The 16,377-nt window shown below is 47.8% G+C and overlaps 7 protein-coding genes across 7 annotated transcripts; 3 read left to right on the top strand and 4 right to left on the bottom strand.

The window, feature by feature from the left end:
- Positions 1-1,627: 1,627 nt before the first annotated feature.
- On the bottom strand, positions 1,628-2,143 carry CDV56_102285 (uncharacterized protein; the record flags this gene model as incomplete). Its single annotated transcript, XM_026755904.1, has 3 exons — positions 1,628-1,809; positions 1,857-1,967; positions 2,053-2,143. The coding sequence occupies 3 exons, from the start codon at positions 2,141-2,143 to the stop codon at positions 1,628-1,630; spliced, it is 384 nt and encodes a 127-aa protein (XP_026613387.1).
- A 2,103-nt stretch (positions 2,144-4,246) lies between these two features.
- On the top strand, positions 4,247-5,399 carry CDV56_101829 (holocytochrome c synthase CYC3; the record flags this gene model as incomplete). The annotated part of the gene is made up of 3 exons (XM_026755448.1): positions 4,247-4,330; positions 4,392-5,050; positions 5,150-5,399. The coding sequence occupies 3 exons, from the start codon at positions 4,247-4,249 to the stop codon at positions 5,397-5,399; spliced, it is 993 nt and encodes a 330-aa protein (XP_026613386.1).
- An 846-nt stretch (positions 5,400-6,245) lies between these two features.
- On the bottom strand, positions 6,246-8,343 carry CDV56_101427 (ABC1 kinase family protein; the record flags this gene model as incomplete). The annotated part of the gene is made up of 4 exons (XM_026755046.1): positions 6,246-6,423; positions 6,504-7,846; positions 7,911-8,251; positions 8,307-8,343. 4 exons carry the CDS (start codon positions 8,341-8,343, stop codon positions 6,246-6,248), a joined length of 1,899 nt encoding a protein of 632 aa, XP_026613385.1.
- Positions 8,344-9,163: 820 nt separating this feature from the next.
- CDV56_101101 (uncharacterized protein) lies at positions 9,164-10,463 on the top strand (the record flags this gene model as incomplete). Its single annotated transcript, XM_026754720.1, has 2 exons — positions 9,164-9,484; positions 9,540-10,463. The coding sequence occupies 2 exons, from the start codon at positions 9,164-9,166 to the stop codon at positions 10,461-10,463; spliced, it is 1,245 nt and encodes a 414-aa protein (XP_026613384.1).
- Positions 10,464-10,732: 269 nt separating this feature from the next.
- Positions 10,733-13,021, bottom strand: CDV56_100704 (putative GTP binding protein; the record flags this gene model as incomplete). Its single annotated transcript, XM_026754323.1, has 6 exons — positions 10,733-10,825; positions 10,889-12,069; positions 12,128-12,262; positions 12,311-12,427; positions 12,483-12,617; positions 12,670-13,021. 6 exons carry the CDS (start codon positions 13,019-13,021, stop codon positions 10,733-10,735), a joined length of 2,013 nt encoding a protein of 670 aa, XP_026613383.1.
- Positions 13,022-13,830: 809 nt separating this feature from the next.
- Positions 13,831-14,250, top strand: CDV56_100506 (dolichol-phosphate mannosyltransferase subunit 3; the record flags this gene model as incomplete). The annotated part of the gene is made up of 2 exons (XM_026754125.1): positions 13,831-13,878; positions 13,939-14,250. 2 exons carry the CDS (start codon positions 13,831-13,833, stop codon positions 14,248-14,250), a joined length of 360 nt encoding a protein of 119 aa, XP_026613382.1.
- Positions 14,251-14,942: 692 nt separating this feature from the next.
- Positions 14,943-15,949, bottom strand: HPT1 (xanthine phosphoribosyltransferase; the record flags this gene model as incomplete). The annotated part of the gene is made up of 5 exons (XM_026753755.1): positions 14,943-14,991; positions 15,057-15,169; positions 15,238-15,550; positions 15,610-15,716; positions 15,917-15,949. 5 exons carry the CDS (start codon positions 15,947-15,949, stop codon positions 14,943-14,945), a joined length of 615 nt encoding a protein of 204 aa, XP_026613381.1.
- Positions 15,950-16,377: the final 428 nt, after the last annotated feature.

The following is a 16,377-nucleotide window of genomic DNA, read 5'->3' as shown; positions in this document are numbered from 1 at the left end:
TCATTCTTTACTTCCTTTCTGGGCGACTGGCTACATTGCACGATAGTTGTGCAGCTTTATTGGGATTGCATTCTGCAGGTTTGTCAGTTTTATATGATCTTTGAGGCGTTCTAGACAAGGCCTGGCGTCTGGAGCTCTAATGATGGTCGGCAAATTCGTCCGTCGACAATGTACTTCAATCGAAGTCTGAATAGCAAGGACTGAATCTTCGTTCAATTTGTCTGTGGTCCTTGGGGGCAAGGAGGGAGGAAGAATTCTGTAGTTAGTTGATCTCCTCCGTATGGCTGTAGGGGCTCAGCTTCGTGTGAGAGCAGCGACCGGGTGATAAAGCAAGCCACTTCGCTGAGGTTACACGAACGGGGCAAAGGGGGTATCGATTTTGGAGGGCGTAACGTAGACCATGAAGTAGATACGATTTGAAATGATGATTATATCTATCTAGATAATGATGGCAGCAAGATTCAGTTGGACAGTGTAAGATAGGTCAAGATTATTGATAGAAAAGGAGGATATCGGCTCCTCTGCGATCCCCGCAATGCAACAAAGGCCATGATTATGATTTTCAACCGAAGTTTGGAAAAGGGCGAATCCTTCAAAGATCGACAATGATAGGAAGAGATTGCATTATGTCAAAGTTCGTACCAGGCAAGAGAAAAGTTACACCACAGTCAATAATAATAATAGTGCTGAGGCTGGACCGAGTTAATAATAATACTAATATTAATACTAATAATAATAATAATATAATGGAAGTCTCCTATGGTAGATCATTTCCCATTCGCATCCTCTTCACTCTTGGGCAACTTTCACCCATCTTGGATCGCTCGTTGTCTCTTCATCACACCTTCAACCCATTCGTGTCATTATTATTCTGTATCATGCTACCTATGATCATCGTACAGTACTAGGTACTATTCACACGTGTCCATGTGCTATGGGAATGCATAGGTGCTAAAGACATACCCACTGTGCCCCAATAAGATCTTCCATCTCACAAATTACTTCGTCCTCGAGTTCCCATACTATCACTTGCTGCATGCTCGTCCGCCCTTGTCGGAGTTGCATTTGCAGCTTCCTGGGGTAGTAGCTTGATGGTTTGACCTTCACTACTGCTTGTTTAAAATACTTTTGTGAGGCTCTATCCAAGCCCGGCAATGGACCGTCATCATGAGGCTCGGGGATTTCCCACTCTTCATGAATCCAAAGGTTCGTTATATTCCGTCATCCGCAGTGCCGATCAAACGAAGTTTCAATTATCGTGCATTAAATTTCATTCCCTTTTACTCTTCTCATATCTCTTCTTTCTTCTGCTCAACGGCATGAAATTATCTTATACAAAATTAAAGCCGGTATAATGAATGCTATTCTGAGAAGTCCTCTAAACAAAGAATGTTGCACTGCCTGGTGATTACCGTGTGCCTGAGCCAGAGAGCTTGAGATTGTGATTCATGACCCTTTCCCCCTGATTTATTCCACAATCTATCAAATTCTTCATTTCTGTGCAACAGATACATTGCTACCGTACATCACTGGCATACCCAGCTTTGACGGATATGCGTATCAATCGGGGGTCACACACTACAGGACAGCACTTTGATTTCAGATTAAGCCAAATCAAATAGCCCGTTTACTTACTACGAATCATCCAGCATCGAAACCCATCAATCCTGCTGCGATTGACCGCCCAATGTTCACGTTCATCGACCATGACGATGATCTGAGCTCCAAGAGAATCAAAGACGCCAATGCGCGCAAAGCCATTCGCTCTCATGTTATGCGTGACGTGCGCAGACGGGAGCGACTTGCTGGCTTAAAGAGAGTCTCAAAGCGCGAATCCCGTCTCAGTCAACCTTTACCACTGTCTGCGTCGATTTCACCGCAGGCGGAAAGCGCCACGTCGGAGTATCTGTTGGGAGCAGGGGTTGCTTCTCCATTATCCGCATCTTCTTCGTTGACAGACTCCAATCCTGGCTGTAGTCATCTTAGATCCCCACAAGAACGACGACGACCGATAGTATGGAGAGCTGGTTATTCAGCGCCACCGACTCCTACCCCCAGCCCTCTGGCTTTCCCGCCGTCCTGGCTTCTTGATCCATTTGATACATTGCCGGGCGTTGATGAAACCCCGTCGATGGTTGCTCATCTCGTGTTCTATTGTGAGTGCTCTGGCCTTTTACCTTTACCAAACTGTACCAGCAATTGCCGCCCGAAGATTTCTGGTGTTGACACGGCGGGACTCCCTGCAATAGCTGTAATTGGGAGGAAGGCCTTGAGATACATTCCCCTGGCGCCAGGCTAACGTTTAGCGTCGACAAGGGAAGTCCGTCTTTGTTCCAATGACATTTCCTGAGGAGCATAAGATCAACGAGCAGGCGGAGACTGAATTGATGGTCAAATCGTCATTCTCGGATCCAGGAAGTTTTTTTGGTTTAATGACCATGTGCGCGGCTCATCGAGCTGTATTGACCGGACATCACATCGATTTCTCCCGTGTACCGGACGGCTCTCGCCCAATCGGGCCCGAAGCAGATTACTTATTCATGAAAGCCAGATGCATACAAGAGATGAACGCTAAAATGTGTGATTCTAGTCGTGCACTGAGCGATGAATCGTTTGACACAGTTGTCAATTTACTGACAAGTACCGTAAGGGCCATCTTCTCCGATGCACCTTTTCCTTCCGGCCATGAACTAGGGGCCCATATCTCGATCTTGAATTCCTTCTAATCCTCTGCAGCTGATCATAGGAAAGTTCGACGAAGCCCGAATACATCTGGGAGGCTTGAAACGCATGGTGGAATTGCGGGGAGGCCTCATGGCGGATAGTATCCACCGGTCTTCGACGCTAGCAGCTATCATCACGTATGTAGTGGCACCCCACAAATATTCAGAGGATAATGTTAAGCATGGGATCAGGACCGATGTAAAATCAGCATCGGGTCTCATGACCAAGCCATTGTTCTCTCTTCCCTGGGATCCTCGACCGGTCCCGTCGAGTGTCCAACAACGGATTAGACCACCGGCTTCGTCGGTGTTGACGAGGCTGGGTGCAGCCTTCTTTGCCAACAACCTTCTCAGTCTTCCGCTACTGAGAATCTTACATGTGATGCGTGATATAGTTCTTTACAGCCAGGCTTACAGGGAGAGCCCCGCCTCTGTTCATCCTAAGGACCATGATCTTTTTCGCGTGGTAAATTGCGAGACTGAACATCAGCTCCTCTCTTATATATACACCGAACTCGGCCATCAAGGCTTACCTTCTGGAACACAATTGGACCTCAGTCCTCTTGAAGCTGTCACCAGAGTCGCCTGTATCTGCTTTCTCAATCAGTTTCTGATAGTATCACCACCATCAAGTGGGCTGGGTCGCGCCCTGACTAAGCACTTGAAAGCGGCTATGAGCAGTTGTTCGCTATCCCTAGGACCAAAGACTCCCAAGGACGTATACGGACTACTCGCGTGGGTGCTATTTATCGGGGCTCAAGGTTCAGCGGGACAGGTTGAACGTTTTTGGTTCATTGACCGGCTTGCTCGGTTGGCCATGATTTGTGGCTGGCAAAATTGGGAATATGTAGCGGACATTTTGGCTGATTATTTCTATCTACCTGATTTTCACGGAGCAATGTGGAAGTCAGCCTGGGAAGAGGCTGTAACCGGCCTCTTTCCCGAATGATGTATCGGGGTGTGCTCTAACTCGTCGCTGCGGGATTGACCTGGATTAGTGAGTCAAAAAGCTTTACTATGTGGAGGAATGCCACGCAATGGTTTTCAGGCAGCATTTGGATACCCAGAACCATTCATTTGTATAACATTACCCGCTAGCAAAGCATATATAAGAGTCTACATGTCGACTTAGACCTCTCAGCATGTCTTGTGGAAGATCAAAAGCGTATTTTCAAGTGAATTGAATCAGGAGATAAATAAATAAATAGCAAGTAAACATGGATGCCATGTGTGGATAGGTAGGTAACTCTCTGTATACCTCATCCTCTTTTGCATATGCCATCGACTTGATTGGCTCCTTGATTCAGCGTCACGGGGCATAAGGCTACGGACCGAGTTTATCCGAAGATTCATTTCTTGCCGGACATTATTATGTCATCTGCCCGAAAGTTTTTGGATGTGGTAGGAAATATACTCCATTGATTTCATCCGTGCTTCAACCCTCGAACACATTTGAACTTGAATTTTCACCTCCAATACTTTCTTCTTTGCCATTATACTCTTATAGCCTCTTCATTTCCAATATGGGTTGGTTTTGGGCAGATCCGCAGCCAAAGCCAACGCCTGTGGCACCAAATCCTCTGGCATCCTCCGATGCGTCTCCTCCAGTTAGTACAAGAACCTGTTGGCATATCTCCCAGAAACATTCTAATTAACTTCGATCTGCAGCCAGGATGTCCCATGCATGCTTCCAACGCTCCTCCGGCCTTGTCTTCGCCGTCTGCTCGGTCTGATACTTCCAGCTCCTGCCCGGTTCGGTCCACAGACTCTCCGTTCTATGTGCAGCCGAAAACTACCGTCACGGACTCTCCTCGGCCCCCTGCTCCCGAAACTAGATCGACTTTGTCAAAATTGAACCCTCTTAACTACATGTTCTCCTCGATTTCCCAAGAGCGAGCACCGAATCAAACCGTGGACCTGTCGGTGGAACGAGAGCCTTCCTCTATACCTAGAGGCGATACAGACGGCAACTGGGATTATCCCTCCCCCCAGCAAATGTACAACGCTATGCTCCGTAAAGGCTACACCGACACGCCACAGGATGCTGTCGAAGCCATGGTAGCAGTCCACAATTTCCTGAATGAGGGTGCCTGGGCTGAAATAGTTGGATGGGAGCGCGTATTTGCTAAGGGTCTGGGACAAGCATGGGAAAAATGCCGAAAGGGAGAAGAAGGCCTTGCGCTGGAGGCGATGAAGCAGGAGATGACCGGAAATATTGATCCAGCCAGTGAACCTCGACTTCTCAGGTTCAAGGGTCGACCACAAGAGCTTACCCCCAAGGCGCAGATACTTCAAGCTCTAGGTTGGCTGTATCCTGCAAAATTTGGGTGAGTGAATCGATCCTTCACCCACGCTCGGGTTGCTGTAGAGCTCTTCACGTGATTTTCATTGACTTTGAGACTATGCTTACACGGTATATCCTACAGAACAAACCCACCTTTCGATCGCCATGATTGGTTTGTGCTGCGACAGACGCCATCGGGTCCAAAAGAAGTCCGCTACGTGATTGATTACTATTCCGGCCCCCCCGAGCCGACTGGGGAGCCAGTATTCTATCTCGACATCAGACCAGCTTTAGACACCCCGACGGCAGCCGTTGAGCGTCTAATGAGATGGGGCGGCGACGTCTGGTGGAGAGCTAGCGGCGGTGCAGTGCGAGAGAACAATAATCAGTAATTACACGTTCTCTGCAGCCTACACGCGAAAGCGTATGATTGGATGAACCGACATCTTTCTTATGGAGAATGCATACTTGAGAGCGCAGGCGACTCTGACGATTGGACTGAAACATTCAATTCTCGACATCACTTCTTTCGCTGTTCATTTCTTTGCTTCACGTCCACATGCTTGACTGTGTGTTCCTGCTTATACAAGCAACTAGTTATGGAGTCTAGTGGTATCCTGTCTTGTTTGAGTATGGGCTCATTGTGTTTTTCACTGTTTTTTCTCCACCATCTCCTCTCACCCGTCTCGAGGGAACTGTACTATATAGGTAGCAATATTATTGTATCGCAACGGAACAAATATATGCAGGCACCTCTAATTTATCAAGCACAAAACCGTAGCGGCTATCGACCTTCTTCTTTTCTGATCGCAGACAAGTATGCAAGATTAGGATGTCTATTTAATCACCCAAGTGATTTATTTGTTCATCAGGTCTATATGTACATATTACGAGCCCTATCACCATCATTAGTACGGCGGAGAACCCCTATATGACAGGAGCATGGTACCATGAGTATCGCTGGTGTTGGAAATTGATTGAGAGAGGCTCTCATCAGACTGCTCGAGGTTTGCGCAATACAGTCGAGTAAAGAAGCAGCTCCTGCCTGGCTTCCAAAGACCTCGAGAATTGACCCTGAAGCATCAATCATTGCTGCATTTAGATCGCATAATCGCCGCAGTATCTGTAAGACCTAGATAATGTAAACGTTACCCTGAAAGCAGGCCAGTTGTCTGAACCTTGTGTAAGTATAGACACGATTCTAGATCAAACGTAAGGGGCTGGTAATTCTCCGTCCGTTATATGTTTGGAGACAACAGGTCATATTTCACACACTGCTCCACACTCTCAATGCTGGCCTGGAGTAGGCCACGCGCTTCGAGACCAACCCAAACACGAAGCATGGAAGTATCGCCAGAACGGACCGAGCTAAGAAGAGTCGCACCGGAACTAAGCTGCCGCAAGATCGGAAGAGCACTAATTGAATTAGTCATTTATTGCGGATAGTTGGAGCCGAGAAGAGCCCTGATAGCAACAGAGAAAAAGCATTAACTGACCTTTTGAAGAGATCCAGGTCTGGATCCAGACTTCGACCGATACCTTCGAGAAGAAGGATAGAGATGACCACATTGACAAAATCGCCCTCGAGCCGAACGTGGTGACTTCGAACCATGGATAAGACCTCGCTCAGCACGTCCCCAATTTTGATGTTGCCCAATGCGAATGTCCGTGATTTAATGCCGTAGACCAAATGCTCCATTTTCAGAGCAAAGACATCGGCGTCGATGACTTCTTCCGGCTGACGGCACCGCTCAACCATCAATTGACCCGCTCTGAACCCGTCAAACTCGGCTACAGCTCGGAACAGGTCGAGGAAGTTTCTCCGGTTGGTCTCGTTGAGCTGAGTCACTAGGCCAGTGTCAATGAAAATGAGCTGGGGGCGATAGCCCTCAGTACTCAGCTGAGAAAGAGCAGCGTTCCAGTCCTCTGGATTATGAGCGTGCGGCCTCAGTCGGGCCAGCACAGTCTCGGTCACATCAACTTCGGCGGCGGTTGGCGCATCTGAAGCCCGACTGCGCTTGCCGAGTGATAGGTCCAACTCAGCCGGTTGATAAAATCGGACCATGATATTTCCCGGGTGCAAGTCCGCGTGGACAAAGTTGTCGATCAGAAGCATATGAAGGAACGCGTCCAAACCCTCGTTTGCGATCTCTTGCTGGTAAACACCCCCTCCAACGTCCAAAAAAATCGCCAAGGGGATACCTTGGGCGAATTCTTCGACAAGCACTTCACGCGTGGTGTAATCCAAGTATGGGTACGGAAACCAAGCGGTGGTTCGTGATTTGAACTTCTCGCGAAAGATCACGAGGTTGGATGCCTCGATTCTGAGGTCCAGTTGTAGTTTCATCATCTCACCAAACTGCTGGACTTCGTCCGGCAAAGATAACCAGTGCATTGTGGGGATAGCATTAATCAGCGATGCGAAGAAAGACATGATTCGTAAATCTCTCCGAATGACGCGTTCAACCTTTGGATGGAGTACTTTGATGGCCACATACGACGATGGAGCTCGTCGCGGCGAACTCTTTACCAGCACGTCGACATTCTTTCTTACCTTGCCGCGGAAGCTTCTGTCCTCAAGTGTCAGAGCCTGATCGTCCACCACAGCCAAGCTCGGTTTGAGCTTTGCCTTGTATACTTGAGCAATAGCCCCAACTCCTAGAGGTTCCTCGTAGAACTCCTCAAAAATCTCCTCGAATGGTAGGCCATTGAAAGCCTTGCTTATCGTCTTTTTTGTTTCACGCAATGAATGTGCGGGAGCGTGAGAGTGTAGTGAAGACATAATGTTGCACATTTCAGGTGGAAAGATATCAGTGCGTGACGCAGCCCATTGTCCGAGCTATTGGGAAGGAATGGTAGTCAGTATGCGCATGGTAGCCAAGACGTATACGAGGGGCCCTCACCTTAATGAACGCTGGACCAGCACGCTCCATTGATCTGACTAAAAAGCCATACCACCAAACGGCGCCTGCCCGCTCCCCCTTTCCATCTTGGAGTCGCCCTCCTAACCATATAGCAGGCACTGTAATGATGACAGGAATGAAAACAATCGCCAAATGGACGAACCGAAAGCCCGTAGCGATTGGGTCGTATATGTAGTAGTACCAGAAGACAAATAGCGATTGACAGAGTTTCCTCAAGCCTCGCGCATCCTCGGAGACGCTTTTTCGAATCTCTTGACGCGAAACTTCTAGCATCTGCATCTCGCCAGTCTTGTCATGACCATCTCCTTTCTCCGCCAACTCTAAGAAGGCCCCCGGCGTCAGAGACGCAAGGAGTACCGTTCTTCCAAAGGGTACCTTCCTCTGAAATAATCTCCACGGACTTGGAGGCCATGTTGGCGTATGTTTTGAGCGGAATCGAAATGGCGTTGCAAAGCGGGTTAGTAGTTGCGGACTTCCACCACCTCGGCACCGAAAGAAACGGCCAAAGAGGATGGCCGCCCTCATATTATCATGCAAGAGCAAGCCTTCGGAGGCCCAGAAAAGTCATCGAGGAGTAGATCAAGGCTTCTGCGTAAACCTGGAGACCGCCATGAAGAGGGTGATATCGCCTGGTTGGAGGAGGACCGGAGAGTCCGAGTGAGACGAACCCGAGTCGGGCGCTGCACGTGTCACGACGTCATCAGCAGCATCGGATCAGGAACATTTCAGAACATTTCCTCTCCATCGTCATGATGATTGATAGTAGTCTGAGGGCTATTTTCTCCAGATCGGTTTCTTATTACCTTGTCCTTTCTTGTGCTCAGTCTGTTGGGGATGTCGTTTGTTATCTGCCAAACCTCTTCCTCTCGTTCTGAATTAATTGTTCTTTTGATGGGCCGCATTCCAGGCTCTTCCAGCCACCAAAACTCCAGAATCCAGATTACCCACTAGAGCAGTTCACCATTACCTGTTCCGGCTCAGGCTGTCTCATGCGGTTTCTGTAGACGCTGCTTAGTCAAGTCGGCAGTGAGCTCGCTGAGCTGACTCTTTCGGACTCTGTGCTGCAATGTCCGAAAACAGCAATGTTTCACTGTCTACTATAGCTGACCATTGGCTCTAGTGCTTGCCGGTCGTCATGCCTTAAATAGGCGGAGACATTGGTCTTCAGATATGAGATTCCTACCTGTCTGATCCTGTTGAATGCCCTTGAGACATGGTCATGCCAGTTCAGTATGAGTGGCCTGGAAAAGCTCGGCGATGTGGAATCGCAAAACGAGAATGTCTCAAAAGACCTAACATGGACCACTATACTAAAGTGGGGTGCCATCACTTATACCAGCATGCTCATTGTGTTCATCGGCATATGCAGCTGTTATCCTTCACTCCTTGAAGTAGGGCTGCTTTCACTGCTATCTCACAGAAGCTCCTCCGTCCCCTTCCTTGCGTATTCCCCCAGAGTTGGTTATCTTGAGAAACCGGCGGGATTTGACATCGTTGCACTGTTGCCCTACAAGCACCGTGAGCAAACGTCTATTTTGGACTGTTATCTGCAGGTATCGTTTGATCTTCTCCCTGTTGTGACGAACTGGTTGAACTGATAAGTCTTAGAAAAATCTTGCCAACAATCATGGGTTCCTTGACAAAGTGGTTTTTATTCCGCAGTCGAATGACACAGCCAGTCTTGAATGGCTGGCATCGATTGTCCAAGAGACGTCCGCCTACAGCGTTTGGACATCACCGGCTGATCTTTACCGGGAAACGAAAAGACGTACGCTGTTCGTCTGGCTGGGCGGTGATATCGTCTTTCTGGAAGACCAAACCATTCCAACAATTGTCAAAACAAAGCTCGACTACTCGGATTCGTTGATTGTCTCCGCAAATGTCATCAACCATGCAGCTCTTGAGGCACTTCACAGTCATTCTGGGGTCGCTTTGCCCTACCTCCCAGAACTTTTTCACCAGGCTTCCGCAGCTGCGCAACTGCCACCTGAAGCAAACTCAGGTTGGCGTACATCAAATCTTCCGCCGTGGGCTGGACCAGAAGACTTCAGAGTCCTGAAAGGATTTGCTCCGCCTGGTAACAAACATCGCTGGCTCCTAACAGACGAGGAACACGTTGATCGGACTCCGATCAGCACATCCATGTACACCTCTGATGGACCGGGCTTTACTGATTGGACTGTCAAAGCTCAACAGCATTACTCTTTCCTGCACCACCTTGAATTGGACGAACTTCACCGATACAAATTCCCTATATGGAGCAATCCTGCAGACGTCAGCCCAAATCTTCTGTGCTTCTGGGATGCTGATGCGAATGCTGTGCAGTCCAACATCCTGCACGGTACTTCCTACATACCATCTGGATTCGTCGAGGATGCCAATAACCCTACCAAACGCATCATCATCATCGATGGCAAAGGATTGGCGGCACATTACTCGGCGGATGCAGGCGCAGAAGATCTGGACTCCACTGATATTCTTCAACGGTACGAGGCCTACGCGAAAGAAATGATTTGTCCAAATATCTCCTAAGTTTCTGGTTGCGGAGCAACCTGTGTGCCAGAGTCATAGATCGGTCACGCGTCACTTATTCGCATGTCATCTTTACAGACCAGATATAGGATAGTTGTACCCTATTTCTAGACTCGTTTCTTTTCTAAAATAGACAAACGAAGCCAACCTTCAGAGTTAGCCAGCATGGTCTAAGACTCGGCATGTAAACACGAATTGCTAGTCTTCAAAGCCACATATATCCAGAAGCTGCTTCCATATTGAAGACGGGAGAGGTAAGGGGCGGAATCTCAATTCAGCCTTGTCCTTTGCAGATGCTGTGAGACATGGCTATGCATGAGCCTCTCCAATGTGGCTCTCTGGGAAGCCGGGAGTGCACCAGACTGCAGAGAATTGGACATCAGTAGATGCTTTTCAGATATGGAGAAAAGCACTGCTTGACTTACATCATTTTTCAATAGCTCTTGAATAAGAACTACAATATTATCGCAATCCTTGGCTGATTTCAATTTGTCCGCTTCATCCGCCGATTCAGAAACCGACATGCTCATGGTCTCCTCCAGTAACGGGTATAAATCAAGCTTGTGCAGACAGTCAATAACGGCGGCACTGCCATGTTTGCTGGAAGCCATCAAAGCTAAGGCAAACCATCCCTCGCTCCTAACCACAGGCCATTGCGATTGAGCAATCATAGCACCAATTGGAAGCCCAACGCCCTCGTGCATGGTGAACAGACGCTCAAGGAGTGTATTGGCCTCACTGTCCGGTTCGCAAGACTTTGGAACGATTGTGCGGCAGATTGAAGCTACGATCCGTCCAACCTCTGTTTTGATTGGTGTGGAGTCCGTTTTCTCACACAGAGAAAGTAACGATGAAAGATATGTCTGTCGTGAGGTCGAGGAGTCCTCGGCAGTAGGAGCAAAGTCCAGCAGACGCGAAATGTTTGCGATTGACGAGATGATGATTTGTCGAACAATGCTTGTTGCAGCAAATTGGACTTGAGGAACCGTCTCATATCCCCATAGGCGTGAGACTGCAGGAATAATCCCGGCATCGCCCAGGCATTGTCTGTTATCGCCAGCTATAGCCAAGTTCTTCAGGATTCCAAGTGCGGAATGGAGAACCGCGCCTCTAGCATCAGATCTCAAAATCGATATCAACGTAGTGTGTATGCTCATCTTCCGCACCATCACTTCGCACACCGCGTCCGATCGCGCCAAGTTGCCCAGCATAACACATGAACATATTTGAAGTTGGTCTTCTGTCGAAGCCAGCCAATCTTTCAAGGTCTGGGCAAGAGGAGACTCAAGGGGATATACCTGGGAGAATTTGGGTGATGCAGAGATTTCTGACAGTGTTTGGTTGATCTTCAGCTGGAGCTGCGCCAATGCTTGGGCATCACCACTTGACAAAGGGTCAACTTTGGTATACAATGACTGTTTGAGCACAGACAACACTCGGTCAACCATACGTTGACCAACACAGATATCCTGGAATCGTTCCTTGTCCAGATAGGTCATAAGACAATTAGCAAGGCAGACAAATCGAGAGAGAGCAACTCCCTCCTCAGACACAAGATCCAAGAGAAGTAGAATTGTCCCACCTGGAGATTCCCGAATGCCTTGTTCTGCGCATCGGTTTTGTTAGCATGAAAGGTGGCTATGACAGGTGGACGGAGACCTTACCATGCTCTGCGAGTAGCTCTATGAGTTCATAGGAGAAGTCAAGAAGCGCCTCGTTGTCTTCGAGCACGCCATCCTTGATTAGTCTCAAAAGGATATATACAAGATTGTTTGCAGCCAGTTGACGTTGGGCAGGCTCTGTGTAAACGTTAGAGTTCATAGCCTAATACCGAAAGATATACTAACCATAATCGATGCAGAGGTTGTAAATGACAGGAATCACGACATGCACAAGTTCTGAGCTAAGACGGTTGAGAATAGCAGCTGTGTAGTTATCCTTGACAACAAGGGCTCTGTTTTCATCTGGAGGAGGTCAAAATTACTACAACTTCGGTCATTCATCGACGGTGCAACTTACCAGTGTCAGCACAGGAATTGCCGACCAACCGTAAAGCATGAAGGAGTACATCATTGTCATCAAATTCCCTCGAAGCGATGATCTGAAGGAAGAAATTCAAGATGCCAGCTCGCCCGTATGGGAGTCTCCAGGATGCTAAGCGGAGGTCAGTCATTATCCGATGAAGAAACAGCCCAAGACCACGCACAATTTCTACTGCCGTTTGCCAGATCATCGGCAGCTCGCGCCAGATAACGCGATCCGCACTTCCAGAGTTCAATTAGAATGGTCTGCGCTTCCTCGAAGCTCTCAGCACCGCCTGTAGCCTCTGCAAGTGTATCTTCTAAGCGCCGCAAAAGAGCCGCTTGCTCGTCAACTGGGGCCGATGAAGTTGTTTGAATTGGTAGAATTGACGGCCCTGGACTCAATTTTGACAATATTTGGCTCAATGAAGGACAGTCTATGTTATTTTCTGCCTGGCTGGACGTCTTCTTCGCAAATTGATCTTCAATATCAGGTCCAGCCGTTTGAACCGCATCCAGCTTGTTGTCGGTGTTCATATCTTCGAAAGCGGTTGCGTAAATAGCCTCTTCTGTCAATACGAAGTAAACCTCAAACAGTAAAGCAAGGCAAGCAGGCCTCGTCCTCAAGCAAGCGCGTTCGTACTGAGAAACAGCTGTCTCTTCCCACAACGCTCAGCGGATTGCCACTTTAATCCCTTTTTTGGCCAATTTTTTCTCGCTGTGGATGGCCCAGATGACAAAATATGAAGCTCGACACTGAAGAACCGGTGGATGTCTTGTTATTCTTCGGTCTGAAATAAAGTCTACAATATTACGGAGTATTGATGATAGCCTGAGGCGGATCAGGCACTAGGTACGTAGATTAAGACGATGGTGGAAGTGTGCTTTCTGTGGTTCATACTGTAATTTATTACCATACAATCTCAATTACCCAGCCCAAGGCCTCTCTTCTCATGGAGCCATTCAAGCCATAACAGGATAAAATATTGCCAGCTGTTCTCCAAACTCCTCAGATTGAGAGCAGAACGATCAGTATTTACTCTCTCTAGTTAGTTGCGATTGTCCTCGAAACATTAACCTACTGCTAGCGTTTCGGAGGCCGTATCCATCAAGGCCAGTAAATGTAAGGTACCGAGACTACAGACAGATGCAATAAAGTTAGGGAGATACAGGTAGACAACTTCCATGGTGGCATTTCGACCCTGAGTCCTTCATTCCTACTGCTGTCATTATTTTGTCTCAATTGCGTCTGGTTTGAACGCTCAAATATACTCTCATTTAATCTATTCCTATCTCTCTTATCCCACATCAACCCCGTTGATCTTACACCACCACATTCCTTCACCATGACGCGCGCTCAGCAAACCCTCTCGATCCTCCTCCTTGTCTCTTCTGTACGTGGCAGATTTCCGCTCAAAAGCCTCCAAATTTTACTGACACCTGTCTCGATCTAGCTCTATCTCGTCCTATACCTGGGACTCATACCCCTGAACGAAACTGTCCAAAATGAAATCATCCCGGTTGTACGTTCCTCTGCCGCGGTTCCGCTCGCTGTTTACAGCTGTCCAAGTTGCCCGCTGACCCTTGCGCGATTTGCTCACCAGCTTCCCTTCTACGGCCTAATATGTTTCGCCTGCTACCTGGGTGGCCGACTAGGTCTGGCCATCCTGACGTTCAACGACTGTCCCGAGGCACACCAGGAGTTGCAGAAGGAGATTGAGCAGGCGAGGGCCGACCTGCGCACCAAGAACGTTGACGTTGACTAGGCTGTGTTCTTGTTGTGTTCGCTCGGCGTTTCTTCCCGGTATCAGCAATCTGTTTGGATATCGTTTTCTTCAGTGCTTTCCATCAGCTCAAGCCCTGCCGGTTCGCTCTCGCGCTTGGTATATTTAGATTGAGAAAATGACACAAGTACGGTCTCGCTCGCATAACTTCGATACAAAAATGATGGCGTTTCATTGGAATCTTGGAGAGACTGAAGTGATAAAAGACAATCTCCTCGTCTCGGTGATCTGTGATATTGGTCTAGAGAGTTACATTGTCCCAGGTCGATCCAAACTAAGGATCAAGCCATGACATCGACCAATTGATGGGAAGCTATAGACTGACAAAAGCCGAATAAGAATGCCTACCGATGCCTGAGTCTTCTAGATTTCATTAACTTAGAATGAGAGATATCTTGTTCTTGTCTTTTGATTCGTTCACGATCAAATCTAAGGCAGACCTCCCATCACGGGCCTTGATATGCATTGCTTTCTCTGCCGGAGAGCCTCTCAAAACACCATTCGTAAACGTGTCATGTCCAACATGAACTTCATCAAGCTCAGTAAGAATAAAAAAGAAAACTTTATATGTGCAAGCAAATGAAACCGATATGCAAGGGTGCTAAAAAGCGGGCGATTTATACAAAGCAAAATGTATGGAGCAATCATACGACGTAGTTTCTCGACTTGGAAACCTAAACGAGGGGGTTCTCCCTGGCCAGTCTGTCGTGCTCTTCAATATCCCTGTTGTTGGAGTCTTCGTTAGTGACCGAGAAAAACGAGGAAGGCGACATAAGCCCAATACGTACTTGGCTTCCCAGGGATAGCAGATCCACACATCATCAGTTGTGACTGCGGCGTGATAACGGCCAGATTCCATCATGTCTGCAGGCAACTCGCCCTTCTTCAACTTGTTCTTGTTCTAATGAAAAGTCAGCCAATGTCTCCGCTAAATCGCCTTTCTCAGGAAATTGAAGATCAAGAACATACGTGAAGGACAAAGACGAAGAAGTTGGTCTTCTCGCCCTCGCGGCCGAGCTGCTTCTGGGCAATCTCCACATCCTTCTGCAGCTCACGAACTGCATACTCCAGGGTTGTCCGGGTGTCATCGACCTCGTCGACGATGAGGATATTCTTGCCAATAAGGTTGGCCATCTCGAGAGAGCTGAGATCCAGCCATTGTGTGCGGGTCACCTTGGTTCCGGGAACCTCTTCGGGGTCACCACGACCCAAGTCCTCATAGAGAGACAGACCGATAGCCTGAATGGGAATGTTGGGCTCGCCGGTACGCTTGAGGAAGGATCTGATAGGAGGTCCTGATCAGCATGAATCTTGAGCTAACACAGGGACTGTTCGGCATACCGAAGGATACGAGCCGGGACGTAACCACCACCACCAATGGCAATCATGAGATTGGGCCGGAAGGTGTCCAAGATCTTCTCAGCGGAGGTCTGGCACAACTGGTGGACCTGTCGATTCAAACTGTCAGCAAACTGTCATTGACAAAAAGCGCAGAAGCACATTTGCTGTAGCTGGACTGCAAGGCAATGGTGAAGAAACTAAGTGCATGTGCAGATGCATGTTGCATACATGCACCTCCTCCGAACTTTGAACTGATTGTGCAATACCGTCGCAGCCATCCAATGAGCAGGTGGTCGAACAAGCATACCTGATTGTATGTGACATAGACTTTTTGCGGCATGTTGGCGACGTGAAATCTTCCGATCAAACGAGTTCAAATAATGGATCGTGGAGGGGTAAATTTTTGATAGAAGATTAATGAGCGGACAACAGCTTCAAGGTATTTTTGTGCGAGATAAAATGAAAATGTACCTTAGGTATCTAGTAGAAGTAGAAGCCAAGATAAAAAAAAAAAAAAAATGGAAAAAAAAAAAAAAAAAAAAAAACCAGGGGAAAATATGGGGGGAAAAGGGCCAAATGAACGAAAGAAGGCGGCAAGAAAAAAGAAAAAGGAGGGGGGGAAGAAAAAAAATTTTAGAAAAATAAAAAATGGGGTACCAGCCAAAGACAACGCGACCAACCAAAAACCGAACAAAAAATACTATAAAAAACATCTCACAACACAAAAAAAAAAAGCAAAAATCTAATGCCGCTTTTTGTCTGAAAAAA

The sequence above is a fragment of the Aspergillus thermomutatus genome, assembly GCF_002237265.1.
Source record: "Aspergillus thermomutatus strain HMR AF 39 chromosome Unknown NODE_129, whole genome shotgun sequence".
Classification (NCBI taxonomy): Eukaryota; Fungi; Ascomycota; class Eurotiomycetes; order Eurotiales; family Aspergillaceae; genus Aspergillus; species Aspergillus thermomutatus.
Note: the sequence above shows the minus strand (reverse complement) of the source record. Positions and strands in the feature narration are given on the sequence as shown.